Consider the following 23258-nt stretch of genomic DNA (forward strand, 5'->3'; position numbering starts at 1 on the left):
TTCTTGCTCCATCCTGCCAATGGGCAGGCTGGGGGTGCAGCAGGAGCTGGGAGGGGACAGACCCAGGACAGGTGACCCAAACTAGCCCAAAGGGGTATTCCATCCCATCTGACGTCATGCTAAACAATATATAGGGGTGGCTAGCCGGGGGAGGGGGCCGGACTGCTTGGGGTTAAGCTGGGCATCGGTCAGCAGGTGGTGAGCAATTGCATTGTGCATCACTTGTTTGTACACATTATTAGTAGCAGTACTATTATCATCATCGTTATTATTATTGTTACTGTTATCATTATTTTCCTGTCTTAATAAACTGTCTTTATCTCAACTCACGGGCTTCACTTTCCCATTTCTCTCCCCCATCCCGGGGGGGGGGGGGAGTGAACAGCTGTGTGGTGTTTAGTTGCCGGCCGGGTTAAACCACAACACAAGCCCACAGTCACCTCAAATTGAGGAAATAACTGCTACTTAACCATTTGTTTTTAATAATTCTTTTTTGTCGCACCCTTCACCTTTAATAAACATCCATTTACAGACATCTCTTTTGCTTATATCAACTTCACTTAGCCTTTGGTGTTACAGGTGCACTGGTACAGACAACCCCTCTTCAGCACTAATTCCAGCACATAAAATAACTCCATATTAAAGGCCACAATATAAAACTCTGAGGGGCCATACTAGTTTCTTTGTGCTTAAAACAGAAAACAAGCAGGTATTCCCCAAGACAGTGTTCTCCAGACATTAATTGCCTACTAAGTCCCTCCCAGAAGTCAGTGAGGTGTCCAAGGGAAACTCAGTTTAGCCTAGCTTGCTTTCTAAAGATGTCCTCTTGTCCCATGCCTCAAAGAGGTACTGTCTTGACCTGGTAACTCACCAGATCACTAAAAAGCAAACCAAAAAATGTCATTCCTTGTAAGAGAGTAAGAAGGAACTAACAGGAATGCCATGGTTGAAAGCCAAACTGACTGTGCTTTTTTCTGCAATGGAGGGAAAGCACAGTGCTTTACCATGACAATTTGTAGAGAAAATTTTGAGTACATTCAAAGAACACTGCGGGATGTAAAAGAAGTAGGATTTCTGTATGCATTAACTATGTTTAGCTTGCTACTAAAAAAGAATTTCAAAAACTATTTTGAAAGATGTCTTCTAGAGTATCAAGAGATATTGCAGAGATTTTTGAAGCATAGCTTCCAGGCAAACTAACAATTAACTGGAAGCCAAGTAAAAAGGGAATCGGTAACTTAACTGAATTCTAGGACATGAATTGTATGCTATCAGTATTTTACAACACAGAAGAGAACTACAGTATGAATAGAAGAAATGTATCAAATGCCACATGACTTCCTTTTATGAAGAGAAAAACAAAGAACCTACAAAAGAATCCTGCATACCTGTGTACACAGGTACATTTGTCTAGCTACACAACTTATACATCAATATCTGCATGTGACTCTACCTCAGCCTGACTCTGGATTCAGAGTTCTTTTCCCAGTATAATTTGCATGGGTAGGCAGCAACAGCACCTTCAGAGGTACTAGAAGCCCTGTGCAACCACACTGCTGCAAATAAGGGTGGCCTAGATGATCACAGAGGTCTTTCCCAACTTGAAGGATTCTACAATTGTAACTAAACTGCTGAAGCTACATTAGTACATTTTGGAATGCATCGGTGCCTTAAATGGACCTATGTTGCCTCACGATCATTTATGTAACTGGTATGAGTATGTAACAAACACTGGCCAGTTCCACTTTTTAAGAACTACTGTGTTTTCTTTATGGACTAAAGGTGAAGCATTCAGTCAGTGGTTGGTGAATTAATGCTTGGTGAGTATGAGCAAGATTTCCAAGTGTTTTGGTCTGAATGTTTCTTACAAAGATGAGAAAATATAGAATGCTAGCAAAAACATGGAAATAAAAGAGGACAATCTTGTGCATGTTACAGAATAGGTAAATCTATTTAAACCTCTACTTTTTCATTCAGATCACATACTTTCATTCTTCAGAACACTTTACACTGAAAACTATTATTTTTTTTTGCTATATAATTAAAATTTCTGCACTCAAGCCATAACAATAGTGAAACAAACCCAACAAGAACTGCTTGCCTGCTCTAATGCAGATCTCCTTGAAAGGACCCTACCAGTTTAGCTCACATTTCATCGGCCACATCCCTTCCTGCCTTTCTTTTCTATTCTTTTGCACAAAAGAACTATCATTGTTTAAAATTTTGATGTTAGATGTATAAAGCAGTACCAGAAACATAAAACTCCTTTTCCCTTGCAGCATAAATTAGAATTTGAAGTAACTCCTCCAGAGATAAAAGCCTCACTTCTGCTTAGTTTCTCAGAAAAAAAAAAAAAATCAAGTCAAAGGATATTAAAAAAAAACAACTTGCAGCTTTCTGCAAGAAACTATCAAAACAGTTCTTAAAAAGAAGATAAAACCTTTAGCCAGAAGTGATAAGTTCCTTCAGAAGATTTCCTTTTAGAAGAAGGTGAACAAGACTAAAACAATTAATTTGTTAAGGCTGACCAAGGGTGACTGGGTAAACATGGAAAGGAAACACATTGCTCGTTCTGCATTCCTGGTTTGTTTAGCATTTGACATATGCTGTCGCAAAAAGTGTTTTAATTGTTGTTTCAGTCATTCTAAAATCCTCTCAGAAAAGGTAGTAAGGCAACACAATATAATCGGCTATAATACAATAATCATGGTTTGGATTTCTGTCAAGTTTCTTACAACATAAATGAGCATTTATCAGGAATTTGCCCCAAACAAATAATTTACACTCATTTCCGCAACAAGACAGACATGATTCTCTTTCATTCAGCTCTTTGTTAACTCTGATTAATTACTTCACTTCCAAATTTCATTAGCAACATATTCATCTTTGCTAGGTAGCAACAACTGATAGGCTGCATCTCCACGTCTGATATTAGAAGCTGAACATCTGCCCATTCCTTACATTCTACTGACCTCTAGAGACTGTATGTATATATGTATGGTATGTATACATTATTTATGTGCACGTACACATAGTAGAGCAACGTCACAATAGATCAGCCTTAGAGAAATCTCTATGTAGCATTTGATGTCACAGTTCTTGCTCTAATCACAAACTGTTCTTAGATGTTATTTCTTGTATTTTCTAGATACGAAGAATCTCTTGCTACTTTTTTTCTTTCACCTGTGTCCTTCTAGCCCAGACACACCATTGTCTTCTTTCCCCAGGATATACGAAATTCAGTTGCAAGTATGAATATCGATATAAATATTGAAATAATCCAGGTTTCATTAAGAATGAATAACAGCCAGAGAGGTAGCACCACAAAATGGTAAGTTCACAGTTAGTGGAAAGAAGTCATTATTGTACGTATGGAGAGTATAAAAATCTCTCAACTCAGCACCAACAATTCCGTCCACCCCCCCTCCAAATGATACCATCTTGCAGCAGATTCCTTGTCTCCATTTTGCTGCCAAGGAAAAAACCTGTACACAAGCCTGTGTTTGGTTTGACATTTAGATGAAACAGAAAGGGCTGAAGGAGTTGGATTTGTCAGCTAAAAACTATTCAGAATAGGCATTAATCCAATAGCAAAGAGAACTGAGGGGAACAGAAAAGACTATATGTTCCTCCACAACAATGTTAGCATAGCTGACATTGTTATGAGCCACTGCTTAGTAATACTTTGTGGGCAAGTGTAAGAAAAAGAATTAATGCAAGTACATGCAAAATGAACATATAAAATATAAAAGGCATATCTGCCAACTGAAAATACTTTGTATTGAGTGTCACATCAAAATACCTCAGAAATATACCAAGGTTTTTTCCAATGCTGCTTATGTTGTATAGAGAAGGACCACCCGTACAATACCTTTTCATCATGTTATCCCCTGCGATGCCACAGAAACAAATTTAGGTGAAGGATCTGAAAAAATGTCCTACTTTACAAAGCTTTTTCTTTTTTTTTTTCTTTTTTTTTTTTTGGGGGGGGGGAAGATAAAAATTTTCAGTTTTTTAAGACAAAAGTTTTGTACTGTTGTAATCATATTGCAAATGATAACAATACGAACGTTATTACATTTGGAATCAGCTATGAGCTATGGGTTGAATTTTCTTAAAACTATTATAAGCTATAGATAGTAACAGAGTTCTCTTATCTTTCAAAAGCTGCATGCACAGTGATAGTAAGAACTGTGTTAACTAAACAGATCTTACAAAATACAGCTAGAAGAGGAACTACATCCACTCCTTTAAGTTACTGAGAAATTGCTTCAGAAGAAATAAGAAACATATACACATACGTGTCTTTTCATTTAGAAGTAACATTTTTAAGACAACTTCATTGCCAAATCCTTTATTTTATTTTTTGACTCACCTTACGTCAACCTTTAATGTAAGTACCACACAGATGGAACAAATTATATAGATGCATTTTGAAACAATCTTCCTAGATAAGTCATTTCATTACTATTACCTGCTGTACCTTTTCTTATGTACACAGTGGCTTTATATCTCACTAACTTACTGTAAACTCACAGACATCCATTCATCCTGCACTCCAATTATGTGAGAGTAGCTATGTATGTTTAAATTTGAAGTAGGCTTAAATTAAAATACATAGATTCAGACTTGTGCCTTTGTTTATATATATGTGCATCCACGGACAAACATACAAAGACAATACTGCTGCTACTGAGAAATGTGGCAGTAGACTGGACTGGGTCCAGAATTATTTACCCTGTTCAGCTATCCTGAGCTTTTCGTAGTGTATTCATAAACAGAATTCCACTGTAAGAGTAGGCTTGCTTTTCTCTTCATGACTTTGAGAGCTGAGAAATACCAAGATAAAAGTTTATTCCTTGGGGCTATATTGTGTCATAAGCCTTTAAAATGAATTTGCCAATGTTTTCAACAGGGAATTCTCTTTGAAAACTGATGACATATTACGATCTTTTAAGCTGAATTACGTACCATTTCACTGAACTGACAAGTCTGAAAGTAAACCAAAGTAGGGAAGGTAAAAGAACATAATTCTGGTAATACTCTCTCACTGATAACAGGCAGGTTTATTTTTTGTGAATGACATAGAACTGTAAAATAAACATATGTAGAAGGGCTTATGAATTTGTGCCCATACCCAGATGACATGCACAAGGCTCGATACCAATTCTAATTTACCCTAAAACCCTACAAACTTCTAAGCCTAAGCAAAAATGCAAAAAAAAACCCTACAGGTGAAAATTCACTAAATTAATATAGATGCATTTATAAATTCAACAAATGCATATAGATATGGATGCTTTCAAAACCATACTCATGAGACACAGTGGGATTTTATTCTTCAACATATGAAGTATGCCAACAGTTTTCTAAAGATCAAGGAATTAACCTTAGTATGTACACAGTTGTGTGCATGCCCAGACTCAGTACCCAACAACAAATTACACGAAATGTTAATCAATGGAAAAAAACACATAATCCTCAGGCTTGTCAGATTGAAGAAAGTTTGGTGCGTGCCTCGAGGGAGGGGGAGGAAGGGAAGGGAGAGTAACAAAAATAACAGCAAACAAAATATGAAAACCAAACTGTAATAAATAATCTACAACCTAAATAAGATGGGAGAGGACTGTAAAGATTGGCAACACATTTTTCCATCTGCATTTTTTTCCCAGTTACGAGTAGAAACTATTTTTTTTTTTTTTTACAAAGTAAATAAAAAAAATGAAGCCATGTTCCTCTAGTGCTTCATAGTAAGATTAATTCTAAAAACAAAACCTAATCTCGGAAAGATCTTCAACTAACTTTTGTTTTCCTTGTTTAGCTACAGTACAAATAGATACACAAACCAGATGAATGCAGAGAAGTCACCTGCTAGTTATGACTAGACCAAGTTTTTTGTATTTATCCTACTTTACTTGAAAAGCTAGCAGTAAAAAAACAACACAACACACATTATCGTTTTGAATTTGAAATCAGTTACGGTTGATGATCATCTCCAAAAATAAATATTCCCACAGATAGAGGTCAGTGGTTGCCTGAAATTGCATCAGTTAGCGCCTGTATACTACAATCCTCCACTCCTTTGGGACTGCTTTATCATTTTATCTGATTAATTAATAACACAGTAGTTTCAGAATAGGACATCACAGCTGTCTGTCCTCTCATTTGCCATTAGTTACTCTACTTCAATTTACTAATGTGAGCCTCATCATAGGATTTCTCTCAGAATTTAGGCACATAGAAAAAAAAGATGTTAAGTCATTATTGTTCATAGTTAAGAAAAATAATGTACTAATTCACTTTTTTTTTTTTTAATTGCATTATGTGTTGATTTGGTAATCTCTTGCTGTTCAGCAGAAAGCAACTTTGCTACATTGGAATTCTACTAATTTTGAGATCTGATATATTTCATTTCTTAACTTATAATTGAGCATTTGTAGTTTGTGAACTTTTTTAAAAAAAGGTAACACTTTTAGGGATAATCTTTCAGCCCTTCATCTGAGAAAATACGCAACTGAAACAACGGCAGTACTAGCAATAAAATGTTAAAAGTGGTAAGTAAAAACTACAAACCTATAAAAGCACAGTTATGATGAGTAAAACAATTTCAGCACATGTACTTCTTCAGACTGAATAGAATCTAAGATGATGATGCAAAAATGTATTGGTCTCATATTATTAAACTACCAACAGCCTGTATAATCATTTACCTTGAGATTTTTCTTTGGCTTTTGTAATCTCACTGCATTTCTTTTCCTCTATCAAGTAATCTTTGCTTTGCTCTCCAGCAACATCTACTGGAACATCAGTAAAATGCCGCTATTTATATTAGTCACTCATTTAAAATCCAGTAGGGCAGAGTTAGCAAATGCCAAAATGAGAGAGAAATGATCTGCAATTCAGATCCTGAATTCTGGGCTCAAACAGATCAAGTTAGCTCGCCTTCAACCTCCTAGTTTCTTGCCACTTCATAAGGAACAATTTTATTTATTTATTTTTTTTTTAAATGAGAAATCCATGTTGAAAGTCATCTACCATTTACACTTAGATTTACTTCAGTTAAGTCACAAGATAACATTTACAATACCATGTTACATCCAAGACTTCAATTTTTGTTGGACAAGTTCCTCAATTTCATTTTGATCCAACACGCAGTTAAACAGATCTGAACCATCAAAGGAGCTTGGAAGAACATGTAGAAAAATTTTGAAAGGAGAGAAAGAGGTGCAATGCCAATGCCAGAAACTCAGCAAAACTGGCGTTACAGAATAAAAATGTCCACTATAAATCAGTGAAATATTTACAGGTTCTTTTGTCTGATTATACATCCTCAGAAAAAATCTGTCCCTTTATATGAGGATGAATATACATGAGTAACTGCCATTGAAGGTGGAAGTAGTAACACATGAAGTCCCTGCACACTGATGGGAGACTAGACTTCCCTAGGGGCTTGATCCCATTCAGCTATGTGGTGGCTTGTCACTGCCTATCTTGTAAAATCAGCTACTGCGAACGTACACAGAAAGCACCGCCACTGGTTTTTACAAGGTACATAGCATTGTGCATTCATGGATCTGCATGCAGGATTGAGTCATTAGGCTAAACTTGCACGAAGACAAAAGTTCTCAAGTAAATGTATTAATTTCCATCTGCAGTGTGCCCATTTGTAGGTCTGCAACTCTAAAATCCACCTATTAAACAATGTTTACTCTGACAGCTTATAATATCAAGTTAGCTTTTCCTAGCTCCGCTTTCAGAGTCAGTTAATTAGCACTGTACTTTTACAAGTAACTCTCATCACTGCAATATTGTTTGCTTTCCTTTAAAACCCTAATAAAGGTCTAACTATCCTTGAATGCCTGTTCACTTTCCACTATGACAATGAATTCAGAACACTGCTGCTCACAGAATCCCCTCCTTCTATTCGGTCCTAGTTTGCTCACACAGACAGCAACTGTAAATGCACAGAAATCTAGGGAGGGGAAAAAGCACCAAAGCCAGCGAAGACCAGACACAGAAGTCCCACTAGCTAAATATTTCACTTGTGAATAAAAAGCACTTACCAGCATGTAACATTTTAAAATTACAAATATATATTTTTTTCATTTTGGAACCCCTATGTAGCCTTAATGCATTTTTATAGAGAATAAAAGGACACGTTTCCCCAAACCACAAATACACTAAGCTATATAATTTTATGGTACCTAAGAAGATGGTACCTAAGACCTAAGTTCAGACATTTCGCCTGATAAATTAGCCCCTCTCAATAACTGTTAAACAGAAAGCCCTTTATTGTAATCTAAGTGCACTCGTGGACAGCACTTTCAGAGTTAACTCCATTTGACAACTGACATAAATCCATTATTCTAATTTGGTGATTGCTTTACTAAACACAGATGCAGTTTATGAGTTTTAGTCACGTATTTCATTCAGGATGGTACTTAATCTCAATTTACAAAACATAAACATGAAATAGGTTCTACAGTATGGCTAAAAGGGTATAGCTATTCATCTGATGAAATGCCAGGCAAACAAACCATATTCACCTAGACCTAAACTCAATGCTAGATTTTACCTTAGCAAATCAATAGCAAATAAGTACAATTAATTTTTAGTTCAGCTGCTGTAACCAAATTGCAGAATGCCAAGCCTCTAGAAGGTTATAAGACTCAAAAGCTTTTCTTGTTCACATTCAAGCACTGAATTTAACCCTAAGCAAAGTCCAGCTCTCACAAAAGCCAGCTCTGTTTTATTTTGATACACAGAGAAACAGGAAAAAATCATTCAGTGTGAATACAGCTTCTTTGCAAAGCCATTTCTAATTCAATTTACAGCACATACTTTAAATCTTAAACAAAAGGAATCTGATACAGCACCGATGCTGCCTCTTGCTGCAGTTGCTTTCCTCAGCTACAATATCTGAAAAATCTGCCGAAAACCTACCGCTCCGATCAAGCCACTCTGTGAAACACCGGATCCAGGCACTTCTTACCTGCCTCAGTTGAAGGCTTCCTTCCCTTGTTAGCAGTATGAAGCATCCTCTAGCCTTCCCAATCCTCACCACCAGCCTCAAATTGCACAGCTAAGTCCCCTTTTTTTGCAAGAAAACGCGTATTGAAAGTGATTAGTTTTTGTTGTCCCTTTTAAGTCCCTCCTGCGGGAAAGAGCAGGGGAGCGATGTGACGCCACCTTTTAATCTTTTGCAAGAGTGAAAAGGCAGAAAAGGAGCGCTCGATCAAACTGAGCTTCACACATGACTAAAACTCGCCTGAGAGGCTGCAAGCTCTGGCTAAAGCACCACTAGGCGTAAGTGTAAGAACAGAGAAGAGGGGAGAGTCAATGAAATGTGACAACGTATGTGCATCAAAGACGGGAAAAAGGGAGAGAACAATAAGAGAGAGATCGAGACAGCGACGAGAAAGAGAAAGAGAAAGAATGAGAATGCGAGGGAGAATGAGCATGGAGAAAAGATAGGAGAGTTTGGAAGCAGAGGATTCACAGAATAAAGCCAAAGTGTCTGGCAGCTTCTGTTTTTATCTCGGCGAGCACGACATACTGCCTCTCTCATTTAGCAACACATTCTTGTCTCTTCCAGGTTTGAAAACTGAGATAATCACAATGTGTGCCTGTTTGCGCCTGACTGGCACGCTTGTGAGCAGTGTACCTGAGATTGCCCTCAGCCACCTTCCAGGGGTGCATTTACGTGCAATTCAGCTCCTGTGCCCATTAGGACAGACAACCCCTCCCCGGCCCCCACCCCCGCCAGCCCAGGAGCTGCTAATTGCTACAGCAATTTACGATATAGTTTAACTGGCAGATGGAATTCCACTTATAACTCCTAACAAACTGCCACCGATAAACAAATGACTGAACAAATGTTTAATGTTGATAACTGAGTTTTCATAGCAACAAAACATATTAGCATTGATAAATCTGTTTCAGAAAAGAGGTAGTACAGAGATTTTCTCCTAGGCACCTTGTTATTTCACCATGAAGTTGCACTAAGTAGTGGGAGGAGACTAAAAAGTGACCCAGAACTAACATTTTTAAAGGAATCAGTCAAAGATGGAATCAGATTTAGGATTTTGAAAAAGCAATTACAAGCTAAGTACTAAATTTAGAATGTCAAATTAAATTATGAACTCCTAGTCACTTAGAAAAGATCCCCACAGTAAATCCTCATACAAGTAGGGCTCATTTTCATGAAGGATCAGGTTTGTATTGTTATTATTTATAATATATATTTTTATATATACAGGATTTGTAACATTAGAAGAGCTTCTTCCATTTGCTCTGTTTATATAATGTTCAGGCCAAGCCCAGTAGGCTGCTGGCCCCCTGCCAATGGGTCGTCTGGGCTAAAGGCACCATCCTTGCCTGCTGAGCCAACGTGAGCTCCGTCAGACTCGGTTGTCACACGGAGACGTAAGGTTAAGGGGACAGCAGAAAGCTAAACAAACCTGAAAGACACAATGCATTTTCCCTTTGCTGCAGCATCCTGTTTGGGGCTCCCTGGGGATCCTAGCATCTCAACTCCGCTAGGGAAAAGGAAAGACTATGTCAGTGGCATAAGATGCTGGAAATCTGGATCCAGAGCTCAAATGTACAGCACACCTCTGTGTACAGCACACCTCTATGTTAGTTCAGGCAAGTCACGTAGAGCTATTTTTAGGCACCCTGGTCTAAAGGTACCTAAATGCTTTTTTTTTTTTTTTTTTTTTTTTTGTAGAGCTGTTAACAGCTCTACACAGCTCCCTACCTCCTTTTGTAAGGATTTCCCAATTCTAGAAAGGAGGTTATGAAGGTGAATTCACAAATGATTATCAAGGAATCAACAACCAATTTCAACCCTGAATACTTAAATGCTGTTGTTACTGTGCCAGAAGGTTTTCAAGAACTGATGTTTCTCTAAGAGTGTTAAGAACCTCAACACAAACTCACACATTAAGCTTTGGGCAGGCACAGTCCAGTTTTTGTATTTCTTGTAAAGCTGAAGATTGAAGACTGCCCCAAGCCCCACACTTACTTCTAAACTTGCAATTTTTAGTGTTTCACATTATCGTTTTGTCCCCTGAGGGGTGGCAATACACCTTCATAAGTACAGATCCATTAAAATCAGATTCTCATGAATCTTGAGCAACCACCATCACATAAGCTCAGGTGATTTCTTAATTATAAAGAAAAAAATAATCATATGGACACTGGGCATTTGCACATCTTTCCCATGGAGTACCAATACACCTTTAGCCTGACCCAGTAGAAGAGCATTTTGCAGGGTAATTTATATCAAGTATTTGTTACTGCTCTGCTGCTGTAAGGGATCTAGCTTAAGCAATGCAGCTGCTTTAAAGGCTTGCTATTTTCTCTCTCAGACATGAAGGTAAATAACATGTGAAGATAAAAAAGAGGTCTCAAGTTCCCATAAGAAGCTCACTCCTTCTGTATGTGCATGCATATATACATGCCTGTGGTCACTTATCGTAAAATGAGTAATAATAAGGAGGGAAAAACTGAGGGGAAAAAACGTTCCTGTCTATTTCCCTTTTATCATGGTAACCCTGATAAGCAGTTTCTACGTACCTTACAGTGTGCTAGGTTATATTTATGACAATTATCTAAACCCAAAACCACGCATGTACACTTCTAGAAGTATCTCTTCATTCTCACAGGCTTATCAACAATTTCACAACGCAATCAAAAATCTCTATATACATTCAAGGTCAACAAGAAGCTTGAAATCATGCATACAGGGTGGGTTTTTTTTCTTCCCTTTTCAAGAAAGACACAAGATCAAGTGGCTAAAATGAAGCATAAGCTCATGTACTACCAAATAAATTCTTCTCTACGAGAACTGACCTTGTGCCTGAACTAAAAATGTTTGGACACTGAACTGCTTAAATCCTGACAGCTCCAGTGAGGAAAGCAAGTTGTTCTCCTACGGAAGTAAGTTATTCTACAAACTGGCGACATTTCCATAAGACAGGCTAGGTCTTGGCTAACATCAACATAAAAACTATTTTCCTGCAATGAAATGTGCTTCTCCTTGAGCTTCCTCCAGCAGTACTCCACAAGGTACAGAAACCACACCACTGAATGTTACAGAATAACTACACAACTAAACATACTAGTCACGCTATTTTGTGCAGAGGTACTAATAATTGATTTCCAGCCCCTTTCTATACACTCACCACTACAAACAAAACAACTTGAGTTTTCCAACAATTAATTTGAGTTTTCCCTCAATCCCATCCAACTAAGTCAACTCAATTTGAATCACAGAACACCTCCTGATCCCTTACTTCTCCACTCTGCTACAAAGTTGGACCATTCCTCAGTTTGTTTTAGGTCGAGGGTTTAAGCAGCCTGCATGCAAACCCATACTCCTTGCATAATAACAGAATAGTGAAGAAATACCATAACTGCCGTTCAAAACATTTTACTGGTTAACTGATCGTGAATCCCTCTCCCTGCACCCCTCCTGCTGGCAAACTGCATCAACAGCTTTATCTAGAACACGGAGTGTCATGACAACAAATTATGGGGAAGTACAGCAGCAAAGGATGACAAAAGTACTTCTGTCGAGCTATCACCTGTTAAAGGGACTACTGGACAGAAAGAGTCATGCTCTATATATCCTTTGGAGCTAATTGAAAGCCTCTGGCCATGCAGAGGAGCTATGGACCACAGCCCCTTTCCAATATCCGCCTGTACTTACATCTAGCAAAGATTTTTTCCTTTACCGATCACCTAGTTGGATAGCATGAACACAGAACTGATTTTTTTCGTTTGTTTTTTGTTTCTTCTGTTTCAGACCTGAAGAAAGACCGTGTCTGAAAGCATCTATTCTGTTTTTCCAGTTACATCTGTTGGTTTAATAAAACATATTGCCTTTTCCCCCCGCAATCCTTGTTTCAATAACACCTTTGGATCATCCTCTTAAACCACAATCATTACAAAAGCAGAATGGCACTGTGAGGCACTTCATCCCTCCCCAGCCACCATTCCCTAGACTGTGAGCTGTTCACTCAAAAGAAATACAACTGTATAGCACAAGCACTAAAAGAGAGGCACAGCGTAGCCAAGTGTCTATTATCAGAAAATATCTTATGTCTTATATTGCCTATATTCTGCGTCCCAGTGTCCAATTTATGACAAAAGATGAATTGGCATGGTAGAAAAAGCACCATCAGTTTAATTAGTGAGAGGAACAAGTTAAGGACTGTGAACACACATGAGCTACGTGTAACCTCCTGGCACAGTGAAGGCAAACACAATGCTGTAGTTGGTATGAATTATAAAACCACCTATGTACCGCTTTTTGAGCCTAACTGAATACACGTGACAGCATCATGATAAATTAACATTCTTTACAACCTCCATTTGGTCCAAACACTACATGCATGGCTGAATGAATTGATGTGCAACTACTAGCGATATACTATTGAAGAAATAGCCAAGTGTCATGCAAAGAAAACAAAGAGAAAACACCAGTAAGAGCTCCTCCAGTAGAAGCAGCTGATAATTTGACTCTGAGTTATAAAGATGTCTAAACAGCTACTGAAATAATCTTTGATCCTTATTATTGTTAGCTCAGTAAGCGATAACAACTAAAATTTAACACTAAAAGTTAGGTGTTAGTTTTCTCTATATCATAAAGTGTTAATTTATTATGAAATCAGCTATTTCATGAATGAATGTAAATCAATCAATACTTTTGTAATTTTTACTTGAAGAACAACTATAACAGGAAATAATCTGTATGTTTCTGATTATTCAGGAACACTTATTCAAAAGGACATGTAAATTTTCCCATTGCATTTACATGTACATGTAAAACTATACAGAAATACAGATAAAAATGACATTTCAAAATTCAGACCTCAGTTACACCAACTTACACTGCTGTCTGCTTAGTACATTTCTGTTTACAGTTTTTTTCTCCAGCTGTAGCTCTGTACACAGTGACACACTAGAGTCTGTTAAGGCTGTCATTGGTACAATTTCTAAAATATCTCTCACATAAGATTTACACTTTTTAAACCAATTACCTTCATCTATACCTATGGCAGACAGTTCGTATGAGCCTTCTGTGCCTCAGTTAACCTTACAGATGGAAAGAATAACTTACCTACAGGTACATACGGGGCTGCCTGCCACGTTTTATTCCTGTAGCATGGCCTGAGAGCTCTGTCACACTGTGCAGAGATATTTTGCTTGCAAAGACCAAGGCCACTGTCCAAGAGGGAACTATATGGCCCATAAAGGATTTTCTTCACTACTAGGTAATTTAAGCTCTCTCTGTGAAGTAAGGATGTACACCTCTACAATAGAGTACATAGCATCACACACCCACCATACAATTAATTTTAGAGTACTGGGCAATACACTTAACTGAACAATACTGAGTTTTCTGCCCAGTCCTCTCAATTAATATGCAACATTCATGCCTTACGTATACCCTTGAGCATTCCGTAGTTCTCTGAGCCACAGCTTTGAAGATGTGTTCGTTTCCTATGCACTAACCTGACCTATATTCAGGCAGACTTCCATTCTCAGATTATTTCTGCTACGAGTTCAATTCCAGATGCTCCATACATTGCTCCTATGATAATACTTACACCTATGATATGGATGCCAAAAAAAAGAATTATGTCAACAAACTAAAATGCCACCCTTGTCATTCCCTAATAACCAGAGCTGGTCAAAAACATGGCCATTTTGTGAGCTTGTCTTGGAACAATCTTATTTCCTTGATAATGTGGAAGCTCAGAACCAAATCCAGAAACCTCCTTAAATCAGCTGTTGTTATGCCTACATCCAAAGAGTTGCTGATTTGCCTGGAGCTGAGCTTGATCTGTGCCATGTGCCAAAGATGCCTAATATTCTTCCAAATGTGGAAAACTAAGATGACAAAATAAGCCCATAAGAAATAATAAGAAATTAAAAAATATACATAGTTATTAAGTTTCAAGGTGAAAAGAGAAAAATGGGTTTCCACCTCTAATGCAGGGTACTGTAAAAGAAGTGGGAAACACAGACAAAGGCTTTACTTTTTAACACCTGTTCCTGTTTACTTATGCCCTGATCCATATTTTTCACACCAGTACTCCCATTTCCATATTGACAATGCAAAGGTCTTACAGGGTTAGGCCTCACCCTACAACTAACAAACACCTGAGAATTCAGGAAATGCTTGAAACTGTCTCACATAATGCTGACACAGAATAGCCACGTCCTGCAACAGAACATTTAAAATTCCACTTACTTCTAAGAGACTCCTAGACCATTCTGAAGACTTAAGTTTTTGCACCCATGATGTACATTTTAACTTTACACCACCACCAATTACCACAGAAGTGGCAACGTAAGAAACATGGCAGTTTGCTCTACAAGCAATGCCCTAACAATACTGTATATAAACAATAGCACAACCCCTTCATGCTGCATGAATATTTGTGGAGACTTAATTATAAGCCTTTTTTTTTTTTTTCTTAAACAGTTTCATGCTGTATCTATACGATGACTAAACTAGATAATTAAATAATAATAATAACAACAACAATAAAGTGGGTAGCTTCAAGAAAGTCTGGTTTGCAATCCGTCTGCTTTGGTTCAAAGCACAGAATAAAATTCCATCAAGAAGGCTTGACATGGTGAATAAAAACACCCTTAAAACACATTTCTTGGCATGCCATCAGCTCTCATCAGACATAGGATATTTGTTTTGATTAACCTTTGGTATGAAACAAAACACCTGTTCTTGTCTTTTATCTCTGTCACATCAGAAACAGAGAATGCACAGTGAAGGAGGAGAGTAAAAAAAAAAAAATTTGTAAATGTGAAGTACTGCTTAGAATGCTGAGAACAGCAGGAACACGACACGATTGACTTTTGAGAACTTTAAGACAGCATTTTAAGCAAACTGTTAAAAAGCGTCAGAAATGTTCATAAAGCATATAAAGACCTAAAGTTCTATAAAAAGCAAAAATATTACAAATTAGAATGATTAAAATTTGAAAAAAATAAAGGCATATTTTTGGTTTGGTTTTAAGAGAACTGAAATATAACCAGATCACATTATAAATAGCAAGATAAGCCTTTTATATATGTTCATTCTCTTAAAATATTCATAACAAGTAACGTGCTGTATTAAAACATAAACAACATGTAATAATAACACCCAACATTTTTTTTTTTTCCCCTAAATCTTTTCTTCTTCAGAATATACAGATTTTGATTCCATGGAAACTTGATTGAGAATGTGTCAGTGGAGAACTGGAGAACTATCTTGCAGCTATTTGGAATGTTCTTCAACTTTGTGAATTCAGAAAAATCAGAGCTAAAGCGTTACAGTAAACAGAGTTTCTGTCAGAGTGAAAAAGTTGTCATATAAAAAAAAACACTGTCAACTATTTTTAATTTTAACATTTTTCAGCTAATCAGTTTATTATAACCATTACCACAGGAGAGAACGTTAAAAACTGAAAATCACAGAAGCAATTCAAAACTTGACTTATCCGACAACTCTCTCCTTCCAAAAACTGATGCTTACTTGTGAAATGTGGGATAAAACAGTACAATTTCAGATGCTGAATATCTAAGAAACCTCTGGAAGCCGCCAAGACTAGATATGAACTACACTATACAATATAATAGAGTCACCACACATTTCCTGGAGAGTGCTCATCTTAATGCGCAACACCAAAAGCATGACATTTAAGAGCCCCGGTCTTGGGGAAAAACCAGAGACTATATGCCAGACTATATAGCCAGAGGCTATAAATGTTCAAATTGTTCAACAGCCTCCACTTCCTCCTTCCCAGAGCCTCCTGATATCTTCTTTTAGTGCACTTTACAATGTACTTCCTCTCTCTGTCAGTTCCCCTATCTATGAGGAGTATTTAGAGATAACAGCTGGTTTGTACGAGAACTGCAGTCGAAGAGATCAGAGAGGAGTATCATTGCATTAAAAAATTCTTAGTTTTTTAGCTTCTTTGTTTTCATCCCCAATACTCCATTAAAACTGTGCTTATTGACCTCAGTGGGGAAATGTTTGGATCCCTAATGAAAGTTTATATAACCTTAATTCTTATTCATACTACATTTTCTGCTGATTAAAACTTCAAAACAACTATAATCATGTAAAACAATGCTATGCTGTTATGATTTTTTTTTTTAGTATAAAGGATGTGAACTCAATCATGCAATATGTGGATCATAAAGGATGTTTTAAACATTCTGTTGCTCCTCTTACCTCTATTGTATCACTTAGTTTTGGTCTCAGCTCTAACAGATTACCTGTTAACCAAATTCACAGAGCATCAATTGACATCAAACAATACATGTCCAAGATGAGAAAAAACAAGTGTGATGAAACAAACTGTACAATGAATTTTATTTTTAAAATGCTTCTTAGTCTGATACAAATTAACCAAACCCAATCATCATAGGGAATGTATGATTCAATATGTAAGTAATTCTATTTCATGTTCTGTTATTCACCAGAATGGAAACATTTCTATACCCTTCTTAAGAAATCCTTCAAGAGCAATGAAAGAGTGTTACTGAAATACTTTCAAAATCTGCTGACATTTAAAACTCACAAGAGAAAGCAAGCATTTACCATAAAGGCAGCAAGAAGAAAAAGTTAGTTCAGGAACACCCCCCAGCAATAAAGACACATACATCTCCCTTACATATGCTGTTGAAATAACATCCGTGCAAAATCAATCGACAGCCTTGCATTTCTGGAGTGAGGTGCCATCCCTAAACAGCTCTACACGCAGTGAAACGACCAGCTGGAGTCTGGACTACATGCAGTACCCATGGTAAGACCTCAGCTATGGGAGTGGGGAGTGAGGAACTGCTCGCCTGTACAACCAGAGAACCTTGCTCAAAGGTCTCAGTGCAACTCATGAAATTAGGCTACCACACAGGTACTCCACAACACCACACCTGGAAACTTTCTTACCTAGAAGGTGAAGTATATTAAGGTAAATCAGTGAGACCGACCTATCCCTACACATAAGCTTAACAGAACACTTGAACGTACCATACTAGAGTTGTGTTTATCACTAACCTGTCACACATTCATAAATTTTATTTTGACATCCAGTATTTATCGCACAGCAAGTAAGCAGGACATGGTGCACAAACTATTGAGCTACATGCCCACTGCTTTGCCCGCCAGGCTGTTCCAAGTGTGCTGCAGGCAGCCGCATGGGCATATCTACATGGAGGGCTGGGAGGCTGGAGGCGTCACTCTCGAGGCTTTAACCTCTGTCACAGCACAGACTTGAGCGCTGGGACTGCTGGAGCAGTCCCTCTATCACCCTGATAGCCCTGCCAGATGCCCGGGGGTCAGGCTGAAAGAAATCAAGGCTCTCCCTGCCACCTCGCTGCCTCCTGGCCTGCACTTTGCCACTAGAGAGAACTCAGCGTCCGTCTGAAGATTTAGGAAAAGGGAAGGATGGGTTTCTCAGGAAAGTCCTGGCTTTGGTTTGGTTGGGTGGCTGTTTATTTTTTTTAATTATTTTTTAACTCAGATTTAAATGCACAATCTACAAGCTCAGCCTGGTTGTGCAGGAAGCCCCTGACTCCCAGTGCCCTCTCGGAGGAGACTCCCGGCCCACACATCGCCCTGCACCGCCTCCCACCCGCCCCACTGCAGGCCGCACTCACCTCAGGGGGTGAGGGAGAAGTGGGGTGGCCCTGCCACAGCCCTGAAGGACGGGGTTCTAGCACCTAGATTTTAGGGGGAAGAAGAAAATATGAACAGTCTGTACCAGAAGAGGAAGGCAAAGGCATGAACAAACCCATGACCTTCTTAGGTGACGGCCTGGCCTGCCAGTTAGTCAGATGAACTCAAGAACTATTTGGTGTCGTGGCCATGTGAAGCAGCAGCTGAAACGCTGTGGAGCTGGGCACCACTGCCAGAAGGCCCTCCTGAGGCATGGCAAGAGAGAAGGGCAGTCTTTGAGATAAACCAGAGCTGGCGATACCTGAAGTGAGAGAGAACTCCACGAAGAGGAGAGCAGGGACCCTCTGGATACCAGTTGTGGCTGCAATGTGTGAGGAATACTGGAACAGCTCAGCAGAGCTCGCTGATCAAAAAGCGATGCCAAAGGGCTAACACTAATGGCAATGCTGCCTAGCCACAGCCATCAGTGTGACAGGGCTGATGCTGTAGGTGCCTGTAGAAACAGATCTTTTCTTTTTTTTTTTTTCTTTGAGAAAATAACATCCTCTACAGGTATAGTCTGTGAGCTTTGCTCATGCATAAAAAGCAAAATTAACGCAGCTGATAGCTGCTACTAACATGAATGAACAATTAAGGTATATAGTTTTCACTTTAGATGAAGAATTTTTAAAACAGGATTCCAGTGAATTTTTAACTACATCACTGCAGAGTGAAAAAATGAGTCCGATCAGAACTAAAAGCTTCAAATTGTTATAATCAAATAACACCTTATTTAAATATAGCTGCACTGTTAGCCACTTGATTATGATTCAAATACATAACACATCAAAAGCACAGAAAAAAAGAGTAGGAAATTGAACAACAGAGGGAGACAGGGACATGCAGAATCAGTACATATTCCAAAGAACAATGTGCAGACATTGAAATGTTTTTTGCTCTGGCTACAACGAGCTCATTCAATATTCAACTGTTGCAATCTTTAAGCAAAGCAATTACATGGAATCTTACCTCAGCTAGTTAGTTCCCTTATGACCTCAAACTACACTGAACTTATTTCCTCGGTTACATCTTTCTTACGTTCTCACATGCACCTCCCAGACTCACACATGCAATGTGCCAGCCATTATACACTGAAGAACATTACACATGTGGGCCATAAGGGACAGGAGTGTGCTGCTCTCTTTACCAGTGCAACCGGACATTGCCATTGCATCACCTATACATTCCTAGGGAAGGTTCATTACTCTAGGCAGTAAGAAAATAAGAGGGAGGGAAAAAACAAAACAAAACAACAACAACAAAAAAAAACAAACAAAAAAAAAAAAAAAAAAAAAAAACACAAAATGAAACAAAAAAAAAAAAACAGACAGCTGTCCTTGGAGAAGACAGAAATGAGAGCCCTGACAGAACCTCCACCTCCATTTCTCAGTCTGCACAGGTGATAGATGCTGCCTACACCAACAGTCACCAAGTTGAAAGGAAAGTTGCATCTGTTTCATTTATTAAGTGGATAATGACTCCATATGCTGTTCTGAAGTGAAACAACAAATAAAAATTGTAACATAGAGGCCAAATGAATTCCTTAGAATCTGAACACATTACTATGTGCAACTCCTTCTTAATGGTTATAAACAGACCAGAGCAATATACAAAAATAACATCCTATACAGAAACATGATGGTAATCAACTACATATGACATTGCCACTTGGGTTTAACTTTCAACAGCATTTGAACATAGCCTTTCACTTTTCAGGTAATATCTTGCTTCAGTAATTTGAAAGCACAAAACAGTATCTAAGGTTACAATTACTAATATACTTACAAATGTCATCCTAGATCCAAAAAATGTGATTTGCAGTAACAAAAACCACACCCTAAAAAAACACATGGCTAGTACTAATAACTCATCTCTAGTGTGATGACATGAAAAAAAATGTAATCGATAATATTTTTATTGTCCAGAAAAGTTGCATTCAACTCCTGGGAGTCGGTTTGTTAAGGCATGCAAAGGCCATAACTGAAACCAGGGCTCTGGAGTTCAAATTACATCTCAGTTTGTGATTCACTGCCGGAACATGGAAAAGAATTATCTTTCATGTGGTCAATATAATGGTGGTAATGATACCTTATAGGGCCATTTAAGGGTTTAATAACTAATGTTTACACAAAATTTTAAATTTGCTCATTATGATTATTTGGCAATGTGTTAACCTAATACACACGTAAGAAAATGATATTCATGTATTCCCAAAGATAATTATGAACATAATTACTTTGAATGCCACATGCACAAGTGTAACAGTTCCTCACCTGCTGAGTCATGATGCTTATATGACAGGCAGGGCATGGCATGGCATCTTGCTTCAGCCAACTTATAAGTCTTAACGCATGGAAAATATGCTAGAAAAAGAAAACGCTGGAAGAAGACTATGCTAGCAAGCATGTTCTGAAATGCCTTCAAAAGCCTCACTTAGAGTCAGTCTGATGCATTTAGACCTAGCATTGTGACTTGCTTGTTCTGCTCTTGGGCTGTAGCAGAGCCAGTGAGTATCAGCATAGACAACCAAGGAAGCAGTCACAGCAATCCTGAGACACAGAGGTAGAAGTGAGAAAGAAACAAGAGTCCTGGTGAAAATAAGATGCTAAGCTAGATCCAGGGAGAAACGTCACTGCCAATTTTCTCTGGTAAGGTTTCACCTAGAAAAGACTGGGAACCGCTGCACTAGGTAAAGAACTTTAAGGGACTTTTATCCTCAAGACAGAGCAAGGTTTCATTCTAGCAAATATGAATATAGTAAGGAAGTGAATCATTTATGACTTCAGAAGGCTTCTGGAACACAAAACTCCTATAAATAATGCTGAGCAACAAGTCTTTAAAATAATCCTTTTGCTCTCGGCACAGTGCTCCCCAAATCTGCTTCTTCAGATCAGTACTTAGTAAAAACAAACAAGCAAACAAAGACAAAAACAGAAGAAAGGGATAAAGGGAAAGCCAGCATCCCATTTCCCATTTTAAGGTAAAAACACTATAAAACCATTTTCTTGCTCTTCAGATTTCTTTTATACCTATGCCTAAAGAAACATGACCTATCCTTCTGAACATTGGAGGGTTTAGGGATTTATTGTATGCACTGTTTTTTCCCTAGCTGAAATGGTATTTCCTAACACAGCCAGCACAATTCTGTAGTTAGCAAGAAAAAAAAATCCATTGATCGGCCTGCCAGTGGCTAAAAGACAACACATCCTATCCAGTCTACCCAGGTGCTTATGGGCAGCCAACCGGTGAAAATATATATACCTGTTAGGTGCAGCTTGGAGCTCAAAACACATGTAATTCCAGCTGTAGGTAGCAGGGAGTGCTGAGCTACAGTTAGCGGTGATATGTTCTTCTCAGTTTCAATCTGGGCAAAAAACCCACACTGACCGTTTCCCAGAGCTTTCAGAAAAATCTGTCTTTAGCCACTAGTACCTTTTTTATCCTATATTAGGGATGTTGCGAGGCTGTGGAGGGACAAAATTGGAAAGGCCAAAGCTCATCTGGAGCTCAAATTGGCAACTACCATTAAAGATAACAAAAAATGTTTTTATAAATACATCAACACAAAAAGGAGGACTAAGGAGAATCTCCATCCTTTACTGGATGCAGAGGGAAACTTAGTTACAAGAGATGAGGAAAAGGCTGAGGTGCTTAATACCTTCTTTGCCTCAGTCTTTATCGGCAAGAGCAGTTGTTCTCTGGATACCCAGTACCCTGAGCTGGTGGAAGGGGATGGGGAGCAGAATGTGGCCCTCATAATCCACAAGAAAATGGTTGGTGACCTGCTACGGCACTTGGATGTACGCAAGTCAATGGGGCTGGATGGGATCTACCCGAGGATGCTGAGACAACTGGATGAGGAGTTGGCCAAGCTGCTTTCCATCATTTATCGGCAGTCCTGGCTATCAGGGGAGGTCCCAGTCGACTGGCGGCTAGCAAACATGATGCCCATCTACAAGAAAGGACAGAGGGTACACCCAGGGAACTATAGTTCTGTCATTTTGACCTCAGTGCCAGGGAAGCTCATGGAGAAGATTATCTTGAGTGTCATCATGCGGCACTTGCAGGCCAACCAAGTGATCAGGCCCAGTCAGCATGGGTTTATGAAAGGCAGATCCTGCTTGATGAACCTGATCTCCTTCTATGACAAAGTGACGTGCTTAATGGACGAGGGAAAGGCTGTGGATGTGGTCTACCTTGACTTCAGCAAGGCTTTTGACACCGTCTCCCACGGCATTCCCCTCAAGAAACTGGCTGCTCATGGCTTGGACTGGCGCACGCTTCGTTGGGTTAGAAACTGTCTGGGTAGCCGGGCCCAAAGAGTCGTGGTGAATGGAGTTAAATCCAGTTGGAGGCCGGTCACTAGTGGCATTCCCTAGGGCTCAGTACTAGGGCCAGTCCTCTTTAATATCTTTATCGATGATCTGGACGAGGGCATCGAGTGCACCCTCAGTAAGTTCGCAGATGACACCAAGTTAGGTGCGTGTGTCGATCTGCTCGAGGGCAGGAAGGCTCTGCA

The 23258-nt window shown here is 38.7% G+C and overlaps 1 protein-coding gene across 8 annotated transcripts in view; it reads right to left on the reverse strand.

The window, feature by feature from the left end:
• The window catches only part of TENM2 (teneurin transmembrane protein 2), a 1369797-nt gene that overhangs the window by 344256 nt on the left and 1002283 nt on the right, over window positions 1-23258 (reverse strand). For 2 of the 8 annotated variants that reach the window (XM_084535369.1, XM_084535366.1), the window contains exon 1: window positions 8993-9510. The exons of 4 other annotated variants lie outside the window; for them this stretch is intronic. In XM_084535369.1, the coding sequence (XP_084391495.1) occupies window positions 8993-9038 (46 nt within the window). In that variant the 5' untranslated portion in view covers window positions 9039-9510. Of the gene's footprint in view, window positions 1-8992; window positions 9511-23258 lie in introns of those variants that run through there. 2 more of the 8 variants (XM_084535368.1, XM_084535367.1) reach the window with 2 other exon arrangements.

This window comes from Aythya ferina (assembly GCF_964211825.1).
Source record: "Aythya ferina genome assembly, chromosome: 14".
NCBI lineage: Eukaryota > Metazoa > Chordata > Aves > Anseriformes > Anatidae > Aythya > Aythya ferina.